At 37.4% G+C, this 27596-nt stretch overlaps 1 protein-coding gene across 11 annotated transcripts in view; it reads left to right on the top strand.

Moving 5' to 3' along the window:
• GPATCH8 (G-patch domain containing 8) overlaps positions 1 to 27596 on the top strand; it is a 117683-nt gene that overhangs the window by 82257 nt on the left and 7830 nt on the right. For 7 of the 11 annotated variants that reach the window (XM_072780842.1, XM_072780845.1, XM_072780843.1 and 4 more), the window contains 4 exons: positions 10850 to 10993; positions 14405 to 14441; positions 24806 to 24855; positions 26009 to 26139. In XM_072780842.1, the coding sequence (XP_072636943.1) occupies positions 10850 to 10993; positions 14405 to 14441; positions 24806 to 24855; positions 26009 to 26139 (362 nt within the window). The remainder of the gene's footprint in view (positions 1 to 10849; positions 10994 to 14404; positions 14442 to 24805; positions 24856 to 26008; positions 26140 to 27596) is intronic. The other 4 variants (XM_072780844.1, XM_072780850.1, XM_072780851.1 and 1 more) reach the window with 2 other exon arrangements.

Genomic DNA, 27596 nt, shown 5'->3' with positions numbered 1-27596 from the left:
CATCCTGAGTCTCCAGGATCACGCCCTGGGCTGCACCCAGGTGGCGCCAAACCGCTGCACCACCGGGGCTGCCCTACCTACCCTGTTTTATAATAGTTGATTCCATTTCTATTTTGTGAGGCGTATAGCATGTACCTTCTGATCTCTGACACACTGCTTACTATCCCCTTTCTCTGAACCTCAACTCTATGTATAAATATATTCAAAGCCTGCCAGTCCTTTTGCTGAGTCTTTTCCTCATGATTTCCTACAGTTGATATCCCAATAACTTCTTTAAAAAGGATTGTGCAAATAATATTTCCTCAATTATTTTTGTATGGTGAGAAATATTTATGAAATAGTCAATGACATTTTAAGAACAAATATGTGCTTTAAAGTTGCCGGGGTGGGGGTGCCTGGGTGGCTCAGCAGTTGAGCATCTTCGGCTCAGGGCATGATCCTGGAATCCTGGATTGACTCCTACATCGGGTTTCCTGCAGGGAGCCTACTTCTCTCTTTGCCTATGTCTCTTCCTCTCTCTTTGTGTCTCTCATGAGTAAATAAAAAAAAAAATAAAATGGTCTCGGGTAGATAGTGCCCTTGAGAAGAAGCAAATTCAGACTTCGCTAGAGCAACTTTAAGCATCAAAGAACTTCTGGATAAAACCCCCCAAAATAGGAGATCATAGTCATAAACCCGACTGAGAAACTAGACGTTATGGGCTAAAGTTAGCCAGGGAGGGGAGAAAAAGAGCAGAATCAGACCCCTTAAGGCTGAAGATACTGGAATTGTCAGCTCGGATATAGCATATAAAAAAGCATATTAGATAATGTTTAAAGAAATAGGGGAGGCGCCTGGGTGGCTCAGTGGTTGAGCACTCGCCTTCAGCTCAGGACATAGTTCTCTGGAGTCCTGGGATTGAGTTCCGCATTGGGCCTCCTGCATGGAGCCTGCTTCTCCTTCGGCCTATGTCTCTGCCTCTTTCTGTCTCTCTCATGAATAAAATAAATCTTTAGGGAAAAAAAAGAAAAGAATTGAGATTATGAGTAAAGGGCAAGAAACTGTATAAAACCTCAATGAGAGGATTTAATAGCAGATTACACAAAGCTAAATGTTAAGCTATAATACATGTGAAGAAATACCCAGAATGTAGCAAAAAGAGAAGAGAGAGGGCAAGAAAGAAAGATAAATGGAAAATATGTGAAAGAGTTTCAGTTAGATGATAAAAAATGAGAAGCTCTAATATGTTAGTTTTAGAAAGAAAAAGTAGGGCAGAGGCTCAAAGAAAAGATTCCAGAATTGACGAAAAACACATTTCAGATTTAGTAAGCCTAATAAATCTCAAGCAAGAAAAAAAAAAGTTTATACATAGTCACAGTCTGGCAAAACTATACAATAATAACAAAAAACATAATCTTCAAAGAATTGTTGCAGTAACAAAGAAGTCAAAATACAAAGTTGATTCTATTAGCGTGTAATGGAATCTTAAATGTACTTAGAGCAAACAGTAATCATCCTAGAATTGTACACACAGCAAAAATGTCTTTTAAGATTAGAGATAAAAGTAGATAAATTTTCAGGTAGAAAATTTTGCCACCAAAAGACTAAAAGAAATTTTAAAGAACATACTTTAGGAAGGAGGAATGTGATTCCTATTTAGAGACCTGAAGTAGAAGGAAGAATCTCTTACAAAACAGTATTTAAGTGAGAGAGGTGTTGTGTTTTATTTAATCCAGTCCTCTGATCTCTCTTTTGGAAGAATAAATCTTTTTAGAAGCCTTTGAAATGAGACTTCTCTTTAGATCTGTTAACTAGAAGTATCTACTAACTGTGAGACTAATGTATGCACCTTTGCTGTAAAGGGTTAACAAGTCATCACTTACTCCTTTCCTTTTCTCATTCTTCTGTACTACCTTTAGCAAATGAATACACAATTGACCCTTGAACAACACAGGGGTTAGGAGCATGATCCTCCCATAGTCAAAAATCTGTGATAACTTTTGATTCCCTCAAAAACTTACTTAGTTAAAGCCTACTGTTGGCCAAAAGTCTTAAGCAATAACAGCACCACTGGTTAACACATATTTTATATGTTATATGTATTATATACTGTATTCTTATAATAAAGTAAGCTAGATAAGCAAATATTAAAATCATAAGAGAAGATACACTTAAAAGTATTTGTTGATAATATGTTTGTCATCTGTTTAGAAGATGAGCCATCTGTCAGTACCTGCATCAATATTGTCTTATTTGATATAAAACACTGTAGATGTTATACTTATTACTAATACTAGACATCAAAAATGAAAAGATAGGGGCGCATGGGTGGCTCAGTCGGTTAAGTGTCTGCCTTCGGCTCAGGTCATGATCCTGGGGACCTGGGATCAAGCCTGTCAAATGTCATTTACCTTATTGCTATTTAAGGATAGTCTACCCACTTCCATACTAGTCTTGTGCATGATGTCCCACATAATACTCAGGCGATGATGACACAAAAACATCTCACACAATTTTTGCTATATAGTTACTGGATTTTCACAAAAAGACACGAGATAAGTTTATTAACTGTACAGCATGATGGTTATATACTATTCATTAAGTGGAAGTGGATTATTTTAAAGGTCTTCATCCTCATTGTCTTCACATTGAGGAGGAAGATGAGGGATGTGTGGAGGATGTAGAAAAGAAAAGCAGCTGGCACACTTAGTGTAACTTTAAAGAAACATTGTCATTATTTTTATGTGACTTTTTGCTTTTTCATTTTTTAAAAATATGTCACTAGGGCACATGTGTGGCTCAGTCAGTTGGGCTTCTGCCTTTGGTTTGGGTTGTGGTCTTGGGGTCCTGGGGTTGGCCCTGTGTTGGACTCCCTGCTTGAGGAGGAGTCTGCTTCTCTTTCTCTCTGTTCATGCGTTTTCTGTCTCTCTCAAATAAAAATCTTTTTTAAAAAATGTTTCTAGGGGATCCCTGGGTGACTTAGTAGTTTAGCGCTTGTCTTCAGCCTAGGGCGTGATCCTGGAGTCCCAGCATCGAGTCCCACATCGGGCTCCCTGCGTGGAGCCTACTTCTCTCTCTGCCTGTATCTCTGTGCCTCTCTCTCTCTCTCTCTCTCTCTGTCTCTGTCTCTCATGAATAAATAAATAAAATATTTTTTAAATGTTTCTATACATAGCCTTCTATTTGCTGTAATTTCGGTGTCCATATCATAGACGGGTCCATGTGGCAGAAGTCGTCAACGCAGTCTTGAATAATCAGAACCCTTCTTCCAGATAGTGTACTGTCAATTTGTTTTCTGGCACTGCTGCTTCTGCATTTGCTTCCTTATTGTCTGTCACTGGCTTGGAAGCATTTGTCTCGTGTTAATTCCTCTGGTGTGGTATCTTTTAGCTCTTGAATTTAAGATCTGTATCTTGAAACCCTTCTCCTACCACCACCTTTTTTTCTCCCATATCTACAATTTCTTTCACGATTTCCTTCATTGGCTGTATTGTAAATCCTGTGAAGTAACACACCACATCTGGACACAGTTTTCTCCAGCAGGAATTTATTGTTGGGGCTTTTAAGGTTTTCAGGGCTTTTTCTGTAACAACAGTGGCGTCTTCAGTGGTATAATCCTTCTAGACTTTCCTGATCTCATTTTGGAGGTTCTTCCATAGTGTTGACGGTGCTTTCTATAGTGTTTTGTGTATAATGGAATTGAGCCCCACATCAGGCTTCAAGCTCAGTGGGGAATCTGCTTCTCTCTCCCTCTCTACGCTTCCCTGCTTGTGTTCTCTCTCCCTCTCTCTCTCTCTCTCCCTTCCTTTATTAAAAAAAAAAATTTTTTTTTTTGTGGGACACCTGGGTGGCTCAGTGGTTGAGTCTGCCTTCGGCCCAGGGCGTGATCCTGGAGTTCCAGGATTGAGTCTCATGTCGGGTTCCCTGCATGGAGCCTGCTTCTCCCTCTGCCTGTATCTCTGCCTCTCTCTCTCTCTTTCTCTCTCTCTCTGTCTCTCTGTCTCTCTGTCTCTCATGAATGAATAAATAAAATCTTTTTTTAAAAATTAAAAAAAAATTTGTTCAGGCAGTTAACCTTTCTCCTCAGTGACTTTCTTAAGAGCGTCTGGGAACTATCTGCTCCTCTTAGTTGGTAGAAGCCGCTTTTCCTGTTATCTTGACATTTTTCAGCCAAACCTCTTTGTAAAATTATCAGACCATTCTTTTGCTGGCATTTAATTCTCCAGCTTTAGACCCTTCACCTTTTGCTGTACGTTGTTGTGTAATCCCTTTGATTTTTTGGAACATTACCAGAGTCTATACATATTCCTTTCTAATAGCAATCCTAAACCCACAAAAAATTTGCATTTTCAATATGAGATTAAAAGATTTTGCATAAAATGGGGTGCCTGGGTATTTCAGTCGGTTAGTGTCCAACCCTTGATTTTTGGCTCAGGTCATGATCTCAGGATTGTGAGATTGAGCTCCACATTGGTCTCTGTGCTGGGTGTGGAGTCTGTTTAAGATTGTCTCTCTCCTTCTCCTCCTGCCCCTCCCTTTCCCCAACCCCCTAACTCCCCCTCTCAATGAATGAATGCATGGTTTTACACAAAAAGTGCAAGATTTTTGCACCTGCTAATATAGCTGCAGCAACAGCTTCATGGATTTCCTTTTCTTTTTCTTTTCTTTTCTTTTTTTTTTCCCCCCACAGTGGTCCTTACACTTATATTTGAAGATTCATCTATCTTGAAATGGCAGGTAGCCATTGTTGCAGATTTGAATCTATGGTCTATATCAAGCAATTGCTTGTGAGCACTTCCAGTGTCACTGATGGCACTTTCTATGGGTCCTGTGGTGTGATTCAAGGTTTACAATTTTGCACTAAACATGATGAAAAAATACAAAAGAAGTGGGAGAGATCACTTTTTATTGCAATACCAAATTTGCTAGAGAGCAGAACTGCTCATGCAGATGATTAGCATCACACAACTATGTAAGTGGATACTAGAGCTCACCCCAGTAGCAACAAGAGATGACCTTAAATTAAATTGTTACTATAGTACAGCATGTACTACAGTTAATTTTATGCAATTATGATTTAATACATTATCTTTACATTTGTTTACACTTCTCCCTGCCACTGGTGCCTTAAAGATCTGTAAGTGTAAGTTTTGATAAACTATAACTTTTTTTTCTTTTTCCTTTTTTTCCTTTTCTTAAAGTAGGCTCTATGCTCAGTGTGGAGCCCAGCTCAGGGCATGAACTCATGACCCTGAGATCAAGAGTCAGATGCTTAGCTGAGTGAGCCACCCAAATGCCTTTAAATTTTAATTTTTAAGATTTTATTTATTTACTCATGAGAGACAGAGCAAGAGAGAGAGAGAGCGAGCGATTCAGGCAGAGGGAGAAGCAGGCTCCACACAGGAAGCCCGATGTGGGACTCAATCCCAGGACTCCAGGATCATGCCCTGGGCCAAAGGCAGGCACTAAACCACTGAGCCACCCAGGGATCCCCCTAAATTTTAATTTAACTTTTTATAATAGATTTATATATATTTTATGGTAGTAAAAGATAAATTAGTATCTACATGTATTTTATGCATTAACGATATACTGTTTAATTTTTAAAATATTTTTAGACTATAATAGTCTGTGGTCTAGTATAAACCAAACTACGTGGTTTATCTGTTTTTTCAAATTGTTACAAATCTCCAAAATATATATATTAGAAAAAATTCTCATATAACCAGATCCATGCAGTTCAAAACCATGATGTTCAATGTTCAGCTGTACTTAGCTTGTTTTGGTGTCTAGTTTTTAAGTGGAACTGCTGAGGCAAATTGGACCACCTTTTTTTGGGTCAGTCTTAGAGTTTTGAACCAAAACCTCATAAAGATCAGTGGATAACCAACATATCTATGTTGGCTTTTCAGATTAGCAGTGCAATTTATGTAGAGAATAGCCTCTTAATATTTAACTTCATAATTGGCCATGGTCTCAAGTAATGCTTTTTGCCTTAAAGTCTAAAAAAGATGGAGCTCATGGCTGGCTCAATCAGCAGAGCATGCAATTCTTTTTTTATTTTATTTTATTTTTTTTTTAAGATTTTATTTATTCACGAGAGACACAGGCAGAGGGAGAAGCAGGCTCCCTGCAGGGAGTCCGATGTGGTACTCGATCACGCCCCGGCTGAAGGTGGCAGGCGCTAAACCGCTGAACCACCCAGGGAACCCTCTGGCAGTTTTTTAGTATATTTATGTTTCTGGTGATTACTTATCAGTCTATCTTTTTACTTCTATTTTCCTGATTTTTCTGGTCTGTCTTAGTTTTATAAAATTGAAGTTTTCTTACCTTTTTCCCCCCTTTACTCTTTCTATTCTAATAATTACTTTTGGAATTTTAATATAAATTATGCTTATTTTTTAACAAAGTCTAACAAAGTTTAAAGTTAACTCTATCTCAATTAGTAGAACTCTAGAACACTTAAACTTTGAATTCCCTCTTTTGTTATACTTGGCTGTGTCAGCTAGCATTTTGCTTTTATCCTTTTTCAGTCCTGTAAACTAGGTGTTTTTGTTATTATATATGTAATATATATGTTTATATAATAAGTATATATTTATTCTATATTTATAATAAATATATATTTATTGCCTACCATTTACTTTGAGATTTCAGACCTTTTCACTGATGTCATTTTCCTTCTTCCCTAAAATACATTCTTAAGGATACAGTGACTTTCAGGTCTACAGTAAGAAATAGGTTTAATATTGCAACCATTTAGAACTGAAACAAAAGTTTTACAAGACAGTATTTACCCTTATGTGAAATACACTCCATATTTTACTATTTTTCCCCTTTTTCATGCCTATTATACTCTTCTAAATGTTAATGTTGTGACCCATTGGTGAGTCAAAACCTGTGATTTCAGAAATACTGCTTTAGGAAGGTTTTTTTTAATGAATCTTTTTGGCTGGTAAAACTATCTGGAAATGCCTTCGTTTCTTCAACTCTGAAAAATAGGTCATTTTGGTATACAACAAATAAAATATATTTTCTCTCAGCACACTGAAGCACACTGTCTTCTAGCTTCTGTTACTTTTTAATCTGTCAATCTGATTGTGGGTGATCTTTAATTTTTTTCTTGATATTTTATGATTTGATGGTCTTTGGTCCCTTTGTAGGTTCACTGCAGTGTGCCTAGGCGCGTATTTTTATTTGGTCTATGTGGTGTACGTTGTGCTTCCTGTATCTGTTGAGTTATGTCTTACTAGTTTGGAAAAATCCTCAGCCTTTGTATCTTCAATTATGTTTCTCATCTATGCTCTATTCTCTTTCTGGGATTCCAGTTATACTCATGTTAATATAATTATTCTCCATGGCTCCTTAAGCCTCTTTTTCATATTATGTTTCTTTGTCCCTGTGCCATTCTAAGTAATTTCAATCTGTTTTACCTCTTTATATTACCTCTTTTTATTTTATTTTATTTTTTTATATTACCTCTTTTTAAAATTGAGATATAATTTATATACTATAAAATTCACCTTTTAAAGGTGTCCATTTGTTTTTAATATATTTCATAAGTTTGTGCAACCATTGCTACAGTCTAATTCCGGAACATTTTTACCTCCCTACTATATTTTTTAAAAATTTATTATTACTATCTTTTTTTTTTTTATCAAGTTGGCTCCGCGCCCAGCACAGACCCTGAGGTGGGGGCTTAAACTTAAAACCCTGAGATCGAGACCTAAGCTGAGATCAAAAGTGAGAGACACTTATTAACTGACCAAGCCACCCAAACACCCTCTTACACATATTGAGCTGTATTTGGTCTGTGTTTTTATTATTTATTTATTTATTTATTTATTTATTTATTTATTTATTTTTAAGATTTTATTTATTTATTCATGAGAGACACAGAAAGAGAAAGAGGCAGAGACACAGGCAGAGGGAGAAGCAGGCTCCATGCCGGGAGCCCGATGTGGGACTCGATTATGGGTCTCCAGGATCAGGCCCTGGGCTGCAGGCGGTGCTAAACCGCTGAGCCACCGGGGCTGCCCTGGTCTGTGTTTTTAATCTATCATCTGACTAGCTGAATAATTTTTTCATTTCTTTTTTACAATTAGGTTTCTTAGTTATAAAAGTCTCATTTAGTTCTTTCTGCAGTCTGCCTAGGTTTTTGTTTTGTTTTGTTTTGTTTTGTTTTGTTTTGTTTTGTTTTGAAGTAGGCTCCACGCCCAACATAGGGCTTCAAACTTAAAACTCTCAGATTAAGTTGCATATTCTACCAACTGAGCCAGCCAGGCACCTCTAGGGTTTTTTTGTTTCAAAGATTTTATTTAGGGGCTCCTGAGTGGCTTAGTTAAGTGTCCCCCTTCCTCTCAGGTTGTGATCCCAGGGACCTGAGTTAGTATTAGTTGGGCTTTCTGCTGAGCAGTAAGCCTGCTTCTCTGCTTCTTCCTCTGCCTGCTGCTTCTCCTGCTTGTGCTTTCTCTCTGTGTCAATAAAATCTTTAAAAAAGATTTTATTTATTTATTAAAGACTTTATCTGAGAGAGGGCAAGAGAGTAAGCACACGAGCATGGGAGAGGGGCAGAGGGAGAGGCATACTCCTCATTGAGCAGGGAACCCGTTGCAGGGCTCTATCCCAGGTCTCTGGGATCATGACCTGAGCTGAAGGCAGATGCTTAATTGACTGAGCCACCCAGGCGTCCCTAAAGATTTTTTATAAAAGAATTTTATTTTATTTTTTTTTAAGATTTTTATTTATTCATGAGAGACACACACACAGAGAGGCAGAGACACAGGCAGAGGGAGAAGGAGGCTCCATGCAGGGAGCCCGATGCGGGACTCGATCCTGGGTCTCCAGGATCAGGCCCTGGGCTGAAGGTGGCGCCAAACCGCTGAGCCCCCCCCCCCCCCCCCCCCCCCCGGGCTGCCCAAGAAATTTATTTTTAAGCAATTTGTACACCCAACATGGGGCTTGAATTCACAAGCCCAAGATTGAAAGTCACGTGCTCTACCAACTAACCCAGCCAGGTGCCCCTACGGTCTGCCTGGTTTTTTAAATATGTTTTATGTTTGCTCATTGTTGTAATCCCATTTTATATTTTAAACATTTTATAGTTGCTTTATATTCTATAACAGACTATTCCAATATTTGAGATTTGGGGCACCTAAATCCATTGCTTGTTTCCTATGATTCTCACTTGTAGATAGACTTATTTTCTTTCATGTGTAGTAATCTTTGATTGTAACCCCTGTTTTCTTGGTCTTAATCTAGGAAAATGTTAAAGGGCTAAAATGAAGGATGCTTTCTGGGAGTATTTTTTATTCCCTCTGCAAAGACACAGAGGTCCTTGGGTACTCTCTAGCCCACTTACAGATCCTTTCGTTTATTAATGAGGCTTCTCTGGTCTAGCTCCCCCATCTTACTCAAACACCAAGCCTAAAAACAAACAAACAAACAGACAAAAAAAAAAAACGCCAAGCCTCAGTGTCACCATATGTCCTAAGGAGAGCCCTTGCCCATCACAGCCCTGATTTTAGTTTGAGGTGATGATTGCTTTGTTTTGTTTTTTATTGCCTCTTTTATGGATTATACTTCTGTTGTTTCTACAGTGCAATAAAAATTGTGTTTTGGCGTGCCTGGATGTCTCAGTTGGTTGAAGTGTCCAACCTTGATCTCAGCTCAGTTCTTTTTTTTTTTTAAGATTTTATTTATTTATTCATGACAGAGAAAGAGACAGAGACACAGGCAGAGGGAGAAGCAGGCTCCATGCAGGGAGCCTGACATGGGACTCATTCCCAGGTCTCCAGGATCACATCTCGGGTTGAAGGTGGCACTAAACCGCTGGGCCACCGGGGCTGCCCTCAGCTCAGTTCTTGATCTCAGGGTTGTGAGTTCAGGTCCCTCATTGGGCATCACGGTGAATGTGGAACCTACTTTTTTTTAAATTGTGTTTTTTATTTCTGGTTGGTTGGGTGTTTTATTTATTTCTTTTAGCCAAGGGTAGGAGTAGGGGATGCCACCATAATGCCAAAAGGCAAAGTAAAATTAAACTCCTCTTGAGGGTACTTGAGTAGTTCAGTTGGTTGAGGTCTGATTGTTGGTTTTGGCTCTGTTCATGTTATCAGGGTCCTAGAATCAAGCCCTGTGTCTTAGGGTTCGACCCAGCAGGGAATCTACTTCTCTCCCTCTCCCTACTCATGCGTGGGTATTCTCTCTCTCTCTCTCTCTCTCTCTCTAAAATACATAAATAACTCTTAAAAAAAAAAAAAAAGGTGGGAGGCAGCCCAGGTGGCTCAGCGGTTTAGTGCCGCCTTCAGCCCAGGGCGTGATCCTGGAGACCTAGGATTGAGTCCCACACCAGGCTCCCTGCATGGAGCCTGCTTCTCCCTCTGCCTTTGTTTCTGCCTCTCTCTCTCTCTCTCTCTCTCTCTCTCTCTCTGTCTCTCATGAATGAATAAATAAAATCTTTAAAAAAAAAAAAAAACTCTTTTTGAATGTTTATTTGAAGACAGCTCTTTGTACCACTCCACACAAATTACCCCACCAAATTGTGTCTTGTGTTCCATCTGGCTTTTACTGGTGCCACTAAATAAGCCCCCTGTTCTCTCTTCAGGTAAGACTCCCTCTTTATAAGGTTTATTTAAAATTCTACCAAGTTCGGGACTCTTGGGTGGCTCAGTGGTTGAGCTTCTGCCTTTGGCTCAGGGTGTAACCCTGGAGTTCCAGGATCGAGTCCCACATTGGACTCCCCTGGGGAGCCTACTTCTCCCTCTGCCTATGTTTCTGCCCTCTCTCTCTGTGTTTCTCATGAATAAATAAATAAAATCTTTAAAAAAAATTCTGCCAAGTTCATTTTGTTTGTATTTTGTGGTTCTTATAGGATTATGTTGACAAAGAGAAGGCAATTGCCAAAGCATTGGAAGACCTCCGAGCCAACTTCTACTGTGAACTCTGTGATAAGCAATATCAGAAACATCAGGAATTTGACAACCATATCAACTCCTATGATCATGCACACAAGCAGGTGAGGAATTACTTGCTAACAAAGAAGAGGATACTTTATTTGTTACAACTATTAAACTTTATAAATGTACCCAAAGCTTCATGTCTATGCTTTCTTATATCTGCCAGTCTTTGTCTGAGGTCCATCTGACTTACTTGATTTTTTTTCAGTGACAGAAGTCCTGACAGACCTTCCCTTTCCAAGAATTTATGTAGAGTGAAGAATTGTGAGCTTCATAAATATTACTAAAAGTTTATGCCTTTGAATGATTCCTGCATTTGTGTTTAATCTGGTAATTCAACTGAGGATCACTAGGAGCTTTGTTTCCTTTTGTCTCTCTGAACATTTTAAACGTTGAACAATTGCTGGTCTCCCAGTTGCTGGTCACTTCATCTTCTATATGTAGGAGTTCATGCTTTATTGGCTACTACTTCCTATCAGTAAGTCATTTTGTTATTTGGTATACCTTCAAAGGTAGATAAATTTTAGAGAAGAAAAACAGAATTAGATGCTGTCTTAACTTTAATAAAAACCTCTGATGCTGCATGTTTTAAGAGCTTGCTCAAAAGTGATTTATACTTTCTTTTGAAGTCTTTTTTTTTTTTTGCTTTCATTTGAATTTCATATTTAGAAAATAAAATTATACCTAACTAGTTATAGGCATAAAGAAGGTAGCAGTAATTCCCAAGGTAGGATTTTTTAAAAGGAAGAAATGAATCTTTAAATCTTATAGCACAGTTCTTTTTTTTTTTTTTTTTTTTTTAAGATTTTTTAAATTCATTTATTCATGACACAGAGAGAGAGAGAGGCAGAGATACAGGCAGAGGGAGAAGCAGGCCTCCATGCAAGGAGCCCAACGCGGGACTCGATTCTGGGTCTCCAGGATCATGCCTTGGGCTGAAGGCGGCGCTAAACCACTGAGCCACCCGGGCTGCCCTAAAGCACAGTTCTTAAAGAATTTTGGAACCGTTTGATTTTGTTTTTTGTTTTGTTTTTGTTTTTTTTTTTAAGATTTTATTTATTCATGAGAGAGGGGGGGGAGAGAGAGTGAGAGAGAGAGGCAGAGACCCAGGCAGAGGGAGAAGCAGGCTCCATGCAGGGAGCCTGACATGGGACTCAGTCCCGGGTCCCCAGGATCACACTCTGGGTTGAAGGCGGCGCTAAACCGCTGAGCCACCCAGGCTGCCATGGAACCATTTGATTTTGGGTGATTTTAGCAGAACTTGCTAGGTCTTTGGAGGTATAGTAGTCATATTTGTTAAACTTGGAAGATTTATGAGCATTGCTGGAGTATTCTCTTAAGTGGATCTGTTGAACCAACATTTTTTTTTTTTAACCTTTGCTTCATCTTTCAACCAACCATAAGATTTCAGTGCACAGGTAAAGGGCAAGCTTTGATTACTAGCACAAAGATAGTTTGTAAGCTATTATACTTTTTGTAACAATCTCTTCTACATTTAACTCATCTAACTATTTTAAGATTCTTCCACTGATAGAGTTGTATTCAAGACAGACATACACCTTTGGACATTGTTATACTATATTGTCAGTTCTGCTTAATTTGAAGAAGAGAAATTTAGGATATATATGGATAAGATATATTGGCAGTTATCTTTTCCAAAGAGTCCTGTGTAAAGAAAAAAGTTATAACAGCAAATACTGCTTATTCAGTAACTTTTCTACCTTATCAATGTATATATAATTCATATTTGGGGGTTATTTTTTATAGAATTAAGACAGTTAACATCTAAACATATGACTGCCTTTTTGGGTTTTTGAGAATGTCTTCAATTAAGAATGGACTGATGGGGCACCTGTCTGGCTCAGTTGGTCAAGCATGTGACTCTTGATTTCAGGGTCATGAGTTCCAGCCCCACATTGGCTGTAAAGTTTACTTTAACAAAAAATAAAAATAAAAATTGTGACAAATTAGAAGACTCTAAAAGAAACTTTAAGGCACCAAAAGGACATTTTTAAAAGTCACTTTTTTTATTCATGAGAGACACAGAGAGAGACAGAGACACAGGCAGAGGGAGAAGCACGCTCCTCGCAGGGAGCCCCATGCCGGACACGATCCCAGGACCCCGGGATCACGCCCTGAGCCGAAGGCAGACACTCAACTACTGAGCCACCCAGGCATCCCTAAAAAAGTTACTTCTTAGTAAATGAGAAATTTGAATAATTTCTATTTAGGAAAAGATAAATCAGGAAAATTGTAATTCAGACTGAACAATGTTTAGGTTGCTCCTTAAAGGGAAAAAATTTTTATCAAAGCAACAGATTTACAAATTAAGTATGAGCAGAAGTACAGAACTAGTGAATTGCACATTGACAATATTAATATGATGAGTGATGTTTTAGTGATGTTGCTTTCAACTTGCGAGTATTAGTAATTGTTACAGTTCTGGTTCATTTGAATTTGACATGTTTGTTTTCCTGTGTGCCTTGGAATGACCCAGTTCTCCACTTTTCTCTTTTGCACTGGTTTTCCACACGGGGAGAGTTTGTCTTCTAAGGACCATTGAATGCTGCCTTGAGACATTTTTGATTACCACAATTAGGGGGATGGTGCTACTGGCATGTAGTGGGTAGAGGCCAGGGGTCCTTCTAAACATCCTACAATGCGCTTGAAGGTTCCCTGCAACAAAGAATTACCTTTCCCAAAATATCAGTAATACTAAGGTTGAGAAACGCTGTTCTGTTAGGATTATTGAAAAACTCTCAAATATGTATATGATATTGTGATATCATTTCGCCTTTGCTTGGTACAAACGAATCACTATCGTTTTTAAGTCCCCAGTTATGTTCTAAACATTTATAAAGTACTCATCTAGATGATCCCAGATACTCATTTATTACTTTTTTTTTAAGATTATCATCAAAATGAAAATAAAAACATAAGGATTTCTTATAGGGAATTCATGGACTGCCTTTCCATTAATATAGAAATATGTTTGTGATCCTTGGTCTGGGAAGAAATCTTTAGCTGGTATGATTAATGAATGCATGTGAGCTTATTTCTTTACCGTGATCAAAAGCCCATCTTAGGTATTAAAAAAAGAACAGAGTTGGTATGAGTTTGTTGTTCTGTTTGTTTTTAGTGGAGTGTTCTTTATTTGGTTGAAATGTAGGCTTTTTCATCTTTCTTTATATTGCTCTCTTAGCACAAATAGTAGAATCTTGAAACAATGCTAAAAACATATAAACAAGAAAATGCACAGTACTAAATTTTTTATAGTTCTATTCTTCCCTGTACTTAGAATTTCTAAGGAGCCTTTAATTGCCCTTGTATAACACAGCTAAATAATCCCTAAGAGGAGGTAGGTCCTGTTTTTTATTCCTCTTTGATGGACATAAACTTACCATACAGTGGACCTACCATTTTCCAAATTCATGCTCAAAATCATAAAGACACCCTGTCTTGTCTTCCAGGAAGGCACACAGGATTATTATGAATCTGAGATAATAGGTAAGTACATTCAACCCTATATTAGTAATCCCTAGTTCGCATTTTCTATCAGATTTTCACCATTAAAAATTTCCAGAGAAATAATCTATCATGATAATGGTAAACTACTAGTATAGACTGGATTCTGAGCACACCCTTATCTTTATTAAGCAAGAATAATCTCTCAAAAAAAAAAAAAAGGCTACATGGTCACCCTCATTTGTGGTGATTTTGGAGTGGTTATGTGCCTCTCACTACACAGTAGTTTTTCTCAAATTTTCCAAGAGTTTTGTGAAGAAAGTCATTAACTCGCAAATATTAAGACCCAGCCTAATTGTCAAAGATGAAAAAACTCATTAGACATTTTGGCTCTTTTTAGCAGTTTAACCCTCATTTTAAGGGGATAATTTCAATACATTTTGAAGGGAAAGCCTCTCCATTCCTCAAGAGATAACCCAATCTGATTCATTTTTTATAATTTAGTCCTGATATGCCTCAGTGCTTAATAAATATTAGTACCCACCTGTTGTCCCTCTTGGCTTGTACTCAGTTACTTTGAAACTAAACATTTTTCCATCTCTGCCTCCTCACCTTGAGTATCTTAAAACATGTCTACTAGTGGATATGACCACAGAAATAATTTTCTTGAGCTTTTCATAGGGTCTAAATTTAAAACTGCAAAAAGCATTCTCTTTCTCAGAGGTAAATTTGTAGCAACACAGTAATAATACTCAGTGCCTTATTTTAACACTGTTTTTTTGTTGCTATTGTTTTTTTTGCTTTCTTTACCTAGTAAGGATTCTCCCAACCTCACTTTCTTTTATTTGTGCCACGAAGGCTCTTCCTTACCAGCCAGCCTCCAGTACATAAATCAGAGATCACAAATTGTCCCACAGATGTATGTTGCCTGGCCTTCATAAGTATTAGATTTTTTCCTTTTAATCTTGGTTGGTCCCCAGTTTTTAAAAATGAGATCCTATGTAATTCAAACTTTGTCTTATCTTGAAAAATTGAAATACCTAAGAACATTGGGCATACATTTTAATATAATAGTTGGCTAAAGCTGAATAGTTGCTATCTCTTCAGAAAGGCACAATGCTCACTCTTCAATTAGCTGTGGTTTCCACTTTATCTTTTCTCTTACATCACCTTTTGTGACTCATTATGTTAACTGTCAAATCTATAAACATTTGAGTTTGTGACCCAGGCCTGTACCTCCCTTTTGTCTCCACACAGACTTCTAACCTCAGCATTCTAATTGACATTGGGAAGTAGCACATTGAAAAGCTGCCTCCTTATTCCTCTTTAAGTGTGGGTCCAACTTCTTTACAATTTCAAAACTATCTGCTGTAGTCTGATCCAGTTCTCAAAATCTGGTGCTTTAAAGCAGCTTTGAGAAATTCTTTTTACTTGTAGAAAGAGTCCGTGTCTTAGAGGAAAGAATGCTTTCGGCCTGCCTTTTCTTTCTGCTAAAATCAGTTCAATATGAAACTCCTTTTGTGTTTTTTGAAAAGACTGAACTCTCATTTAGTACCAAGGTCTGTTTCAACTATAATAGTAGTGGTTTTATCAGTGACTGCTCTATTCTGAATTATACAGAATGGAATCTGTTACTGCATAATTTAGTTAACTTTGTCTAAACTGTTACAATTACTTTTTGACAGCATTGCTTACTTTTGGTTGACTGTTACAGTATCTGGTAATGCATATTACCATGGAACAGAAATTTTAGTTTTTCTTCATTACTCAAAAATGAAATAGGTTCTGAATTGAAGTGTTTCTGAGAAATTCCTTGATGATGGAAGGAATGAACATTTTTAGACTTCACATGGACTCCATTCAAACTTGGAGCACTTTCCACTTGACGTTTCACTGTTTACTGGTTGCATTTTTGCCTCTTAGGATCTTTTCCTGCTTTTGATCCTCTGGTACATAGGGAGAGTGTTAGGACAATAAGCACATCAAAACCAGTTGGACCTCTGGCAAGGCACTACAGATTTGAGGAAATTCAGACTGAGTTCCCTTTTTCAGTGTTTCTATGATATTTGGTGCAAGGGAAACATGAGAGTAAAGTTTTAAAAGACAATAAAAAATAAATAAAATTGAGAAATAATTCCAGAGCTAAAATAAAAAAGAAAATCAACTCTTCTAAAAGAATTGAAACCTTTGACAGAGGAAAGACAAATAAATACTGTATTAATAAGAAAAATAAATAAATAAAAGAATTGAAACCACAAGAGCACTTGGCTAGATCAGTTGGTGGAACATATGACTCTTGATCTGGAGGTTGTAAGTTTGAGCCTCACATTGGGCATCAAGTTTACATTAAAAATAATAATAATTTTAAAATAATAATAATAATTTAAGAAAAGAAGGGGCCCCTGGGTGGCTCAGTCCGTTAAGCATCTGCCCTCAGTTTAGGTCATGAACTCAGGTTCCTAGGATCGAGCCCCACATCGGACTTCCTGCTCAGTGGGGAGCCTGCTTCTCCCTCTCCCCCCTGCTTATGCTGTCTCTCATTATGTGTCTCTCTCTCTCTCAAAGTGTTTAAAAAAAAAAAAAAAAAGGAAACCACTAAGATTAGATACCAGTAAAGATACTCTACACATCATCTGTATTTCATATTTTATGGAATTTCTGTCCTTAGAAAACCATAAATTATGGCAGAGGTGTGAAATAGATTAGGAAAACCATAAAGTATTTATGAATCCGAAAGCTTCATAAATATTGACTTAAACAGCATAATTCACTTCTGAAGAGATTATGTGAGAAGCAAAGCAAGTATGAAAAGAATTTGAGCATCTTGTAGTTTTATTTAAATAACCTGTAACCGGAGATGAAAGTTTGTACTACTGTGTATGTTATTTTTCTTGGGGACTGTTCTGCTTAATATAAAAGAATTGACATCATTTATTCATCCTCCAAAAACTGAGCATGTTTTGAGCCTTTTCACTTATTGAATCTTACATACTTGCTACCTCTGCTTTTGTTGGGAATAAACTTCTTATATCCACCTCTCATAACCTAGTTAACCTTGGAAAACTCTGTTTCTGTTTAGGAAAATTCTGCTTTTGTGAGCAGGCAAGGGTAACCCTAAACAGATCCTTTGGGAACTTTGTTGGTAAACCCCACATTTTCTTCGTAGAAATTTCTAACTGTTCTTCATCTTGGCACACATTCCCAATATGAATAAAAATGATTCTACCTTATTTATGTTCTGCAGTTTTCAGCCTGTTTTCTGCCCCTGTACATTTATACTTATCAATTTATACTTATCACAGTGATGCACTGTGGTAAAGATTCTTGCATTAGGCTCTATGTTCTATTGTAGTCTGAAAAGGTAAAACAACCTAAGAAACAATGATAGGTCTGAGTGACAGTTCTGATCAGAGATCTCTGAACCGAGATGCTGCTGTTCCATTTGCTATAGGCCTAAGTAGTTCTTAGGAATTATGCTCCTTTATATTTTACAAAGAGGGCAGACCTTTGCCTCCAGATATGATCTGGAGGGCTAAATAGTTATATGTATCTTTTAAAATTGATTTATCTATTTGAAAGAGTGAACACACTAGGGCGGGAGGGGTGCAAAGAGAGGGAGAGGGAGACAGAAACTTAAGCAGACTCCCTGCTCAGAACCTGATGTGAGGCTCAGTCCCACAACCCTGAGATTATGACCTGAACCAAAATCAAGAGCTGGATGCCCAACCTACTGAGCCATCCAGGTGCCCCATAATATAGTTATATTTAAAAATCATTATCCACAAAACCACAGTGGCATGCCATATCATACCTATTAGGATGGCCAGAGTTAGAAAGACACTGTAGTATGCTGGAGAGGATATAAAAAAAAAAAAACTGGAATGTGCCTGTTACTGCTAGTGGAGTTGTAAAATGATGTAGTTCCTCAGGGAAACAGTTTGGCAGTTCATCAAAATGTTAAATATAGAGTTACTAAATGACCTATATATACCCAAGAGAAATGAAAATATATGTCCCCACAAAAATTATTGTTCATAGTATTCAAAAAGTGGAAACAACCCATATATCTATCAGCTGATGAATAAACAAAATGTGGTATAACTATTCAATGGAATATTCTTCAGCAATAAAAAGGAATAAATTACTGATAAATACAACATACACGAACCTCAAAAATAATATACTGAGAGTAACCACCCCGCCATATTGTATGATTTTATTTATATAAAGTGTCTAGAATAAACATATCTATAGAGAAACATATTAGGTTCCCAGGGACTGGGTAGAAAGGGATAATGGAGAGTGACTGCTAATGAGCATGGAGATTCTTCTGGGAGTAATGTTCTAAAATTAGATAGTGATGATGGTTACACAATTCTGAGAAACCCACTAAATTTTACACTTTAAATGGGTGAATTTTATGCTATGTGAATTGTATCTCAATAAAATTTATTTTTAAAACCTCATTATCCAGCTTAAGTTTTGGTGATGGTGATTATTGTATGTACATAGTATGTGTGTGTGTGAAAAAAAAATTAAAGCAGACACACCTGGTTCTGTAAAAATACACCATGTTTTAAGGCTTTTTGCTGAATTCCTGAACATATCAAGATGATTAACAATTTTGTAACATATTTATTTGATATTCACCAAATGATATTAATAGGCATTGTATTGCAAAATAATGGGGCATAAGTGGTAAGTACTGTCAGATGACTAATTAGGACTACTCTTAGCCAGCAAAAAGAATGTATACTGCTCTATTTCCGTCTGATTTTTTTTTTCAGATCTATAATCAGCATTTTAGTTTTGTTACCAAACATTTGTTTTTCTCTGTTACTTAATAAAATTTATTGTCATCACTTACTCATAAGCATGTGCTAAAAGAAAGAGTTTACATCTAATGCCCAGTAACTTGGATTTCCTTAACCATTCAGCTACAGTCTTCCTTCCCTGAGTAGTTTAATACTGAGGCTTTCTTTGTTCTTTCTTGGTCTTTTTCTTTCCTCACCACATGGTGTGTTGTTCTAGATGGTCTCATTCAGAAGTATCAAACATCAAGACTTGTATCCAGGTAACCTGGCCAAGTAATAGCTAGAGCATAATTTACTCCACTTTGGGAATGGAGAGGAGATTAATGTTGTGTCATGAGAAAGAGGCAGGAAACTGGGGAGAAGGAGCCATGGATTTTGGATATGCAGAATTGATGACAGGGGAAAGCGAGTGGCTGAGGTTCAGAAAAACCTGGATTGGGGAACCTGACTGTCTCAGTCAGTGGAACGTGCAACGCTTAATCTCAGGATTGTGAGTTTGAGCCCCATGTCGGGTGCAGATTTTATTTTAAAAAGGGGGCGGGTGTGTATGTGTGTGTGTGCTGCATTATACTTAACCAGAAGAAGAGATTGAGGTGCATACAGTTTCTTCGCTGTTTCCTGTCTCTGTTTATAACCAACAAATAATCCATAAAGTATTTGTATGTGTTCCTTTTCCCAGCAACTCATTTTAAAACAAACCAGTTTGATAAATGTTTATTGAGCATCTCTTTTGTGCCATAGACAGCAGTGTGTGCAATGCAGGGTTAGTACAAAGGAAGAGTAAGCTTTGATCCCTGTTCTGGGAGAGTGGGGTTGTTTGGTAAGTGGAGGAAACCATGGGTAATCTTTTGACCCTAAAGAGACAATCAGGTTTTCTCTTTAGGGTTGACTAAATATTAGAACATAGGATTATTTATTTATTTATTTATTTATTTATTTATTTTTTATTTTTTTTTTTTTTTTTTTTTTTTTTATGATAGTCACACAGAGATTGGCAGAGACATAGGCAGAGGGAGAAGCAGGCTCCATGCACCGTGAGCCCGACGTGGGATTTGATCCCGGGTCTCCAGGATCGCGCCCTGGGCCAAAGGCAGGCGCTAAACTGCTGCACCACCCAGGGATCCCCCTAGAACATAGGATTTTTAATGGCATTAGGAAGTATTCTCTATTCTCCAATGTCTGAAATTCCCTTCATCTGGAAACAGTAGCCTGTTTTTATTTTATTTGAATGGAGATATTAGATTTAAAATACTTGAGAAAGAGATTTATTCCTAGATTATACCAAATCAAATATAAAAAAATTACAGCATCAATTTTTGTTAGAAAAGAGTACCATCAAAAAAAAAAAGAAAAAGAAAAGAGTACCATCAAAATATATATTAAAATATTTTATTAATTCAGACCCATGTTTTGTTATTAGAGAAAACCGTGTGCAGATATATCTTTGTCTCATTCATTCCCAGGTCAAACACAGTGCCACTCCTTGCTGTTCATATCCCACATTATTGATAATATGGGCATATCTATCACCCACATTAAAAACCTGGTAAGATTTACCAGATTCTCATTTCTCTGGTTTAATTTGTTCAGAGTTGGACAGTGGAGCAGGAGTTTATGTCTGGAGTACACATTTTTGCTGCCAACACAGCACTATTTAGGCTATGTTTTAAGAATTGGCATGACATTTGCATTGAAGGGGTCTTTAGCCCAAAAAGCCATGGTTATTTGGGTATTTCAAGTGCTGGATTATTTGTTAAGGTCTGTCTCCACCTGTATTGGTCTTTTCGGAAATTTAGTGGAAATACCAGCTATCATGTGATTGAGAATCAGTGAGAAATGGCCATTTTGTTCTTTGCCACAAAAGTATGTACTTTTTTGGGAAACATACTATTGGTTTTTCAGAACAGGATCTTCAAACCCTTTCATTTTGAATGGGAATTAGTCTCCCTTTTCCTTATTGTCCAGCTAAAAAGGTGTTATATGGCTTAAATTTTATTAATAAGTACTAATAGTTCAAAGAAGAAGGAAAGTTATTAGCAACACTTGAGGAAGCATACTTTATAATTTTCAGAGATAAGGACATGGTAGCTTTGGAGTTAGCTTAAATGATTAATTATATCCACTCAGTCTGTGTCCCCATTTGGAATCTAACTTATTTTTAAGTATCAAATGAAATTTGCTCAGCCTTCGAAAAGTTTTTGGGTTGATAACACATCGATAATATTTAGTCTCCTTATAGGAGCTCCGTATCTTTGACAGGCAGGTGTGTTGCTGCTCTATTCTTACCTTAGAAGCTATCTGAAGTTGTGTTCCTCTTTAGAATTTAGGAGGAAAATAAAAGTATAGGACACGTAATTTCATATGAACATGCAATTGCTAATGAGACAGGCTTTTATTTTTTTTAAGTTTTTTTTTGTTTTTTTTTTGTTTTGTTTTTTAATTTTATTTATTTATTCATAGACACAGAGAGAGAGAGGCAGAGACACAGGCAGAGGGAGAAGCAGGCTCCATGCAGGGAACCCAATGTGGGACTCAATCCCCCGTCTCCAGGATCAAACCCCAGGCTGCAGGCGGCGCCAAACCACTGCGCCACCAGGGCTGCCCGAGACAGGCTTTTAGAATAAAATAGCCAACTTTAGAAAACCTGATGCTGAATTAGGGACTTTTACCTTTATAAAAATTACTTTTTATATAGGAAATTGAGAACTTTCTGGTTAATATCTTTTTTCCTATTTGGCCTTTTTTTCTTTTTCTTTTTTTTTTAAGGTAATTTCTAGGGGCACCTAGGTGGCTAAGTCGGTTAAGCATCTGACTCTTGATTTCACCTCAGGTCATGATCTCAGGGTTGTGAAATTGAGCCCTGTGTCAGCTCCACGCTGTGCCTGGAGTCTGCTTACGTTTCTCTCTCTGTCTAATCATCATCATCTCTACATCCAACATGAAGCTCAAACTCATGACCCCAAGATCAAGAGTGGCATACTCTACCAACTGAGCCAGCCAGGCACCCCTGGCCTAATTTTATCTAGAAGTAAGGGGTTAACATTTTAATCTTTTTGATTCTAAAGAATGAGACTTCTTTACTAGATGAGAATAATAGCTAGGAAAACCACACAATGTTAACCTATGTCTCTGGTAGAGATACAAAAATATTTCCTATCAGAGGCCCCTGGGTTGTTCAGTTGGCTAAGCATTCGACTCTTGATTTCAGTTTAGCAACTCTTCAGCTCAGATCACAATCTCAGGGTTTTGAGATCGATCCCTGCCTTGGGCTCCATAATGGACAAGGTGCCAGCTTAAGATTCTCTCTCCCCCTCTACCTCTGTCCCTCCCCCTGCTTTCTCCCTCTCTAAAAAAGAAAAAATATTTCATATCAAACTTTACTACAAATGAGGAAAAATCAAGGATCCAATATTTGGATTCAATATTTAAGCCAAATTATTTACCAGATGCTTTCTGTAGACTTAATACTGTTCCATGCACTGCAGGGTTGATGATAAACGTCAGCAATGTGAGCCTCACGTTGAGTGTAGAAATTACCTAAAAATTTTAGATTAAAAAAAAATGTTTTAGATTTAAAAAAGTGGGAGCTCAGGTCTGTTGGTAGAGTATGGGACTCTTGATTTCGGGGTTGTGGGTTCAAGCCCCCACGTTGGGTGTAGAGATTACTTAAAAAATAAAAATAAAATTTAAAAAGATAAGCGACAATCTCTGCCCCTAATAAAAAGGGAGAGGAATATGAACAGTTTTGACATACATTATTTTGACACTTACCCTCATAGTGTCAGAATGGTCCTGTGTTTCTAATGGGGAAACTGGAGCTCAGAGAGATGAAATCACTTGCCTGGTAATTAATGAATTTGAACGCAAGTCTTTCTGACTCTGAAACGACATAAACACTGCCTTTCTGAAAGTCAGAAATAGGTATAGTCAGAGCAAAATATGATGATGGTTGCCAGATAAGTGCTTGACAAAGTACTAAGTTCAGAAAGAAGAAAAATTTGAGGTATGAGTAGAGACTTTGTTTATTTTTTTTAAGACTTTATTTATTTATTCATAGACACAGAGAGAGGCAGAGACACAGGCAGAGGGAGAAGCAGGCTCCACGCAGGGAGCCCCACGCAGGACTGGATCCCGGGTCTGCAGGATCACACCCCAGGCTGCAGGCGGCGCCAAACCGCTGCACCACCGGGGCTGCCCTGAGTTGAGACTTTGTGAGGGGAATTTAGTTTGACCTTGGGTAGGAAGGAGAAACTTGGAATTAGGAATCCATTTTTATCCTCAAAATGCCCTCTAGATCTAAGAGACCTCAAACATTTCAAGTTTGGGAGAGTTGCCAAGCCCTGTAAAGTTTGGGTTAGAATTCTAGGGTTCCAAAAAAAATAAAAATAAATTTAAAAAAAATTCTGGGGTACCCAGTTTTACATTTGTGACGCTAGACTTTAAAGTTTGTAAAGGCAGGGGCACCTGGCTGGCTCAGTTGGTAGAGCATGTGACTCTTGATCTTGGGGTTTGAGTTTAAACCCCACATTGGGTGTAGAGATTACTTAAAAATAAAATCTTTTTAAAAATAAAGTTTGTAAAGGTGATTTAGAAATGTTTGCTACACCCTATATAGGTATATAGTTTTGCCTAGAATGGGGCTGCAACTCCGCTTTGTGTACTGGTATCATCCCATTGTCTTCCCTCTCTACTTCCGATTATGTTGTGGTAGGAATTTGAGATAGGGCATCTTCAGAATGATATGGACATGGTTTTATCCCTTCAACTTTAAAGTTGTACCATGTGGTTGCTGAATGATTAGAAAGCCTAACCTATGTCTGACTTAGCATAGAAACTCCAGGCTTTGGTAAAATACTCATTATTTTTTAAACAGTGTCGTTTAGTTTGGGAAATAACTCCTAAAAGTAATGAAATATTTGTAAGAAGGAAAGAAGTAATGAGGCACAGGGAGATTTTGCAGGCCTCTGGGGTGGTGAGAGAGAAAATGAAAGGTATGAGAAAGATACGTTGAATTTAAATTTTGGCTGGAAAACTTGGTAAACGTTTGGCATAGAAAAAATCTAGGTTTGTCACCTGAAATAATTGTATAATAGTCCTGACAGCCTCTTTCTGCCTCATACTCCTTGAAAAGAAATTGGAATTCATATTTACTGAAAATAGTTGATTCTCCATTTTGAAGTGGTTTTTATAAAAACCTTAATTCTGGATAGCCAACTTTAGTAAAATATTTTGCCTTCTTTTGGTTACTTAAACATTCCCAAAATAAAGATAAATGAAAATAGACTGTTTTTAGGTCACAAATGGTCTTTCCTGAAGTTCTGTTAACTATTTTTCCCGAATGCAGTTAGGTCTGTTTATCTAGGAGAGATGATTACTGTGTTGGTCTGTGTGTATGTACACATATATGTGTTGTACAGGTGCTTCCCTTCTCCCTAACCCTTTTAGAGTTGATGGCTTTGTCCCTGATTGTTCAGTATAATAGTTTGCAGATTCACTAAGAGAGCCTGTGTAGTAATGCTTGCTTTATTTTTTTTTCTCTTCCACTCTTGTTTTATTTTTACTTTTTTTTTCTTTGTGATGTGACATTTTCAGCTGATGTATTGAAAGCAAATCCTTCTAATTTGGGAGCCCAGATCACAAGAGTGAGTTTTTCTACTAGTGTCTTTAGCTGTATATATTTTTTTGTGTGTGTCTCTCCACCCTTTTCCCCTCCCAATTCAAAAATATTCAAAACACATTTCATAAATATTAGATAAGAAAATTCCTCTGTCTGTTGAACATCATGCCCTTCCACAAAGCAATGTCCACTTTATATTGGGTCAAATTCCTTTTCCTAATGCTATTGTAAAAGCATAGGCTAATGTATGTGTTTTGTTTTGGTTTGTTTTCTATATTATCTAGTGTGTTGGAAATAATTTTAGTTCTGTCTTCATTGCAGATATGTCTGGACTTTGTCACCAGTGTGTCTTAGCACTGTTCTTTTTTGGTTGTTGTTTTGTTTTGTTTTAAGGAAAATTATATAGAGTTTCTGAGAATGAAAAGCCCATTCTTCTATCAGGATTTTAAGTAATAAATTCTTTGACTTATCTCTATTCTCCCTCCTCATCCCCTGGATGTTCCTCTCAGGGCCATGAAGGAATGAAAGAGCTATGTATATTACTCTCTGATTTCAGCAGACTGACCAGATGCAAGTGGTCAGACTGGTGAGCTCTGAACATGCAAGCATTGGAAGACGGTTTGTTTGATAGTCACAGGAAAACTCTTCATGCTGAAAAGAAATAATAGCACCTTTTTATGGTGAAATAAAAGTGTGCTTTCTATTTGTTATTTTTTATTCAAATAACCTCCCCATGTAAGCTGTACATTGCTTTTTAAGATCTTACACCTGGGTAATTTTCTGTACTAGCCTAACCCCTTTCTGTTCTCTTTGGCTTGTGTTATTACAGTTTATCTCATGTTCTGTTTGTCTAGTTTTGCATCCTGGAGGAGCAGGTGATTAAATAGTCCCTTTTCTTTCCTCCTAGTGTTCTAAAATTTGCTTATTGCTCTTGAAATCATTTAATTTTGCCCCATAAAGCAAATGGTATGCTGTCCTAACTAGAAATGCAGGTACTACAAGTGTTTTATCCAAAGTAATCAGCCATTGTGTTTTCAATTACTATAAGAATGTAACAGTGTGTTCTATGCTAGCACTATAACCACTGATTGAGGTAAATATTCTAAAGGCCTTGTTTTCTGGACCCCTACGTTATTTTAAATCACCCACCCTCTATTCCCCTTTTTTTGTTACCCCAGAGATTGAAAGATCTCAAGCAGAGAGAGTTTGCTCGAAATGTCTCTTCGAGATCCCGCAAAGATGAGAAGAAACAGGAAAAAGCCCTTCGGCGGCTCCATGAATTGGCAGAGCAAAGGAAACAAGCTGAATGGTGAGGATATTTTCTCTCAGAGAGTTCTATTAGATAGTTTTAATCCTTAACATTTAAGATTATAGATTTAAGATTATAACTGTAAGACCTAAATTAAGATTTAAGAATTATTATTAGTAAATCTTTCAAACTGAAAGCGTATCTGTTATTAGAGTATAATATACTGATTTATGAATGAGTGTATACTTCTGAGGCCATAGCCTATCTGTGTGACTTTAGCTATCTAAGCTCTATGCCTTGGTGTCCTTATCTGTGAAATGGGAGATGATAATAACAGTTTACTTCTTGCAGTCATTGTGAGTAGTTTATCTTTACATCAGAAATGCCTTATAAAAGAGTGCCATAGAAGCTGCTCAATAAATTATACAAATATTGTTCCCATTCTCCAACCTATTTTTTATAGAAAAGTATACATATTACAATATTCTATTTTATAAACAGTAGGGGGCAGAGATTCAAGTGTTTTAACTTCCTTTTAAGTATTATACAGTCCATTCTAATCACTGAAACCTAGGGAATTCTATCCATTTATTTCTCTGTAGGTTCCTGCCTTCTTGAGTGTTCTTTTTAACCTTCCTTCATGATTCTTGATTATTATCAATTTAGGGGCTGGTATTTAGCCTTAGATGGAATTTACCCTACCTAGGGCTGAATTTCCAAGCAACTAGACTTTGGGGACCCAGTCTTTGAGCATCTGAGGATTCATGAGGTATGTGCCTCGATCAGAAAGACTTAGGCCCCCATGTTTGTTTTTAATGGCTAGCCAGGACCAAAGGACAGAACTGATTATAGTAGAAAGAGAAACTATGATTGTGGTTTTCAAAAGTTCACAGCCAACTTGGGGCCAATTTCCAAGTTCCTGGACTTACTAAGTTCATTTTTGTCTCAGGATCCTTTTTTTTTACTTATTTACTTCTCTAGTGTTTTAGAGGAAGAAGGAAGAGCGAGAACATGTAGTATGAGTTTTGAAACAGAATTAACCAGTGAGCTCTAATGTTGAGTTAAGCTGCCTATAAACTTTGGCAGCTTTTTATATCACAACACATTCCTCTTGGGTACATTGCAAGGGTACCTCTTCAAAAAGTATATACCAGGTCACTTTATAATGTGAGACATATTTTAATACATATTTTTCTTCAGGTGGCTTGTACTTCTCAGTTTTATTAAGTAAACAGTTAAAATATGACCAAGTGATCTCTTGGTTTTGACCCATCATCAGGTATTTCACTGTCCTAGAATTAATGCATGATCCCACAATAAGTGTTATTGAAGAAATTAACATGGCAAAGACTAAATAAAAATCCCTTTTTAGGGATCCCTGGGTGGCGCAGCAGTTTGGCACCTGCCTTTGGCCCAGGGCGCGATCCTGGAGACCCGGGATCGAATCCCACGTCGGGCTCCCGGTGCATGGAGCCTGCTTCTCCCTCTGCCTCTGTCTCTGCCTCTCTCTCTCTCTC

Source organism: Canis lupus, chromosome 16 (assembly GCF_048164855.1).
Source record: "Canis lupus baileyi chromosome 16, mCanLup2.hap1, whole genome shotgun sequence".
Classification (NCBI taxonomy): domain Eukaryota; kingdom Metazoa; phylum Chordata; class Mammalia; order Carnivora; family Canidae; genus Canis; species Canis lupus.
The sequence above is the reverse complement of the archived record's forward strand: the minus strand, read 5'-3'. Positions and strand labels throughout refer to the sequence as shown.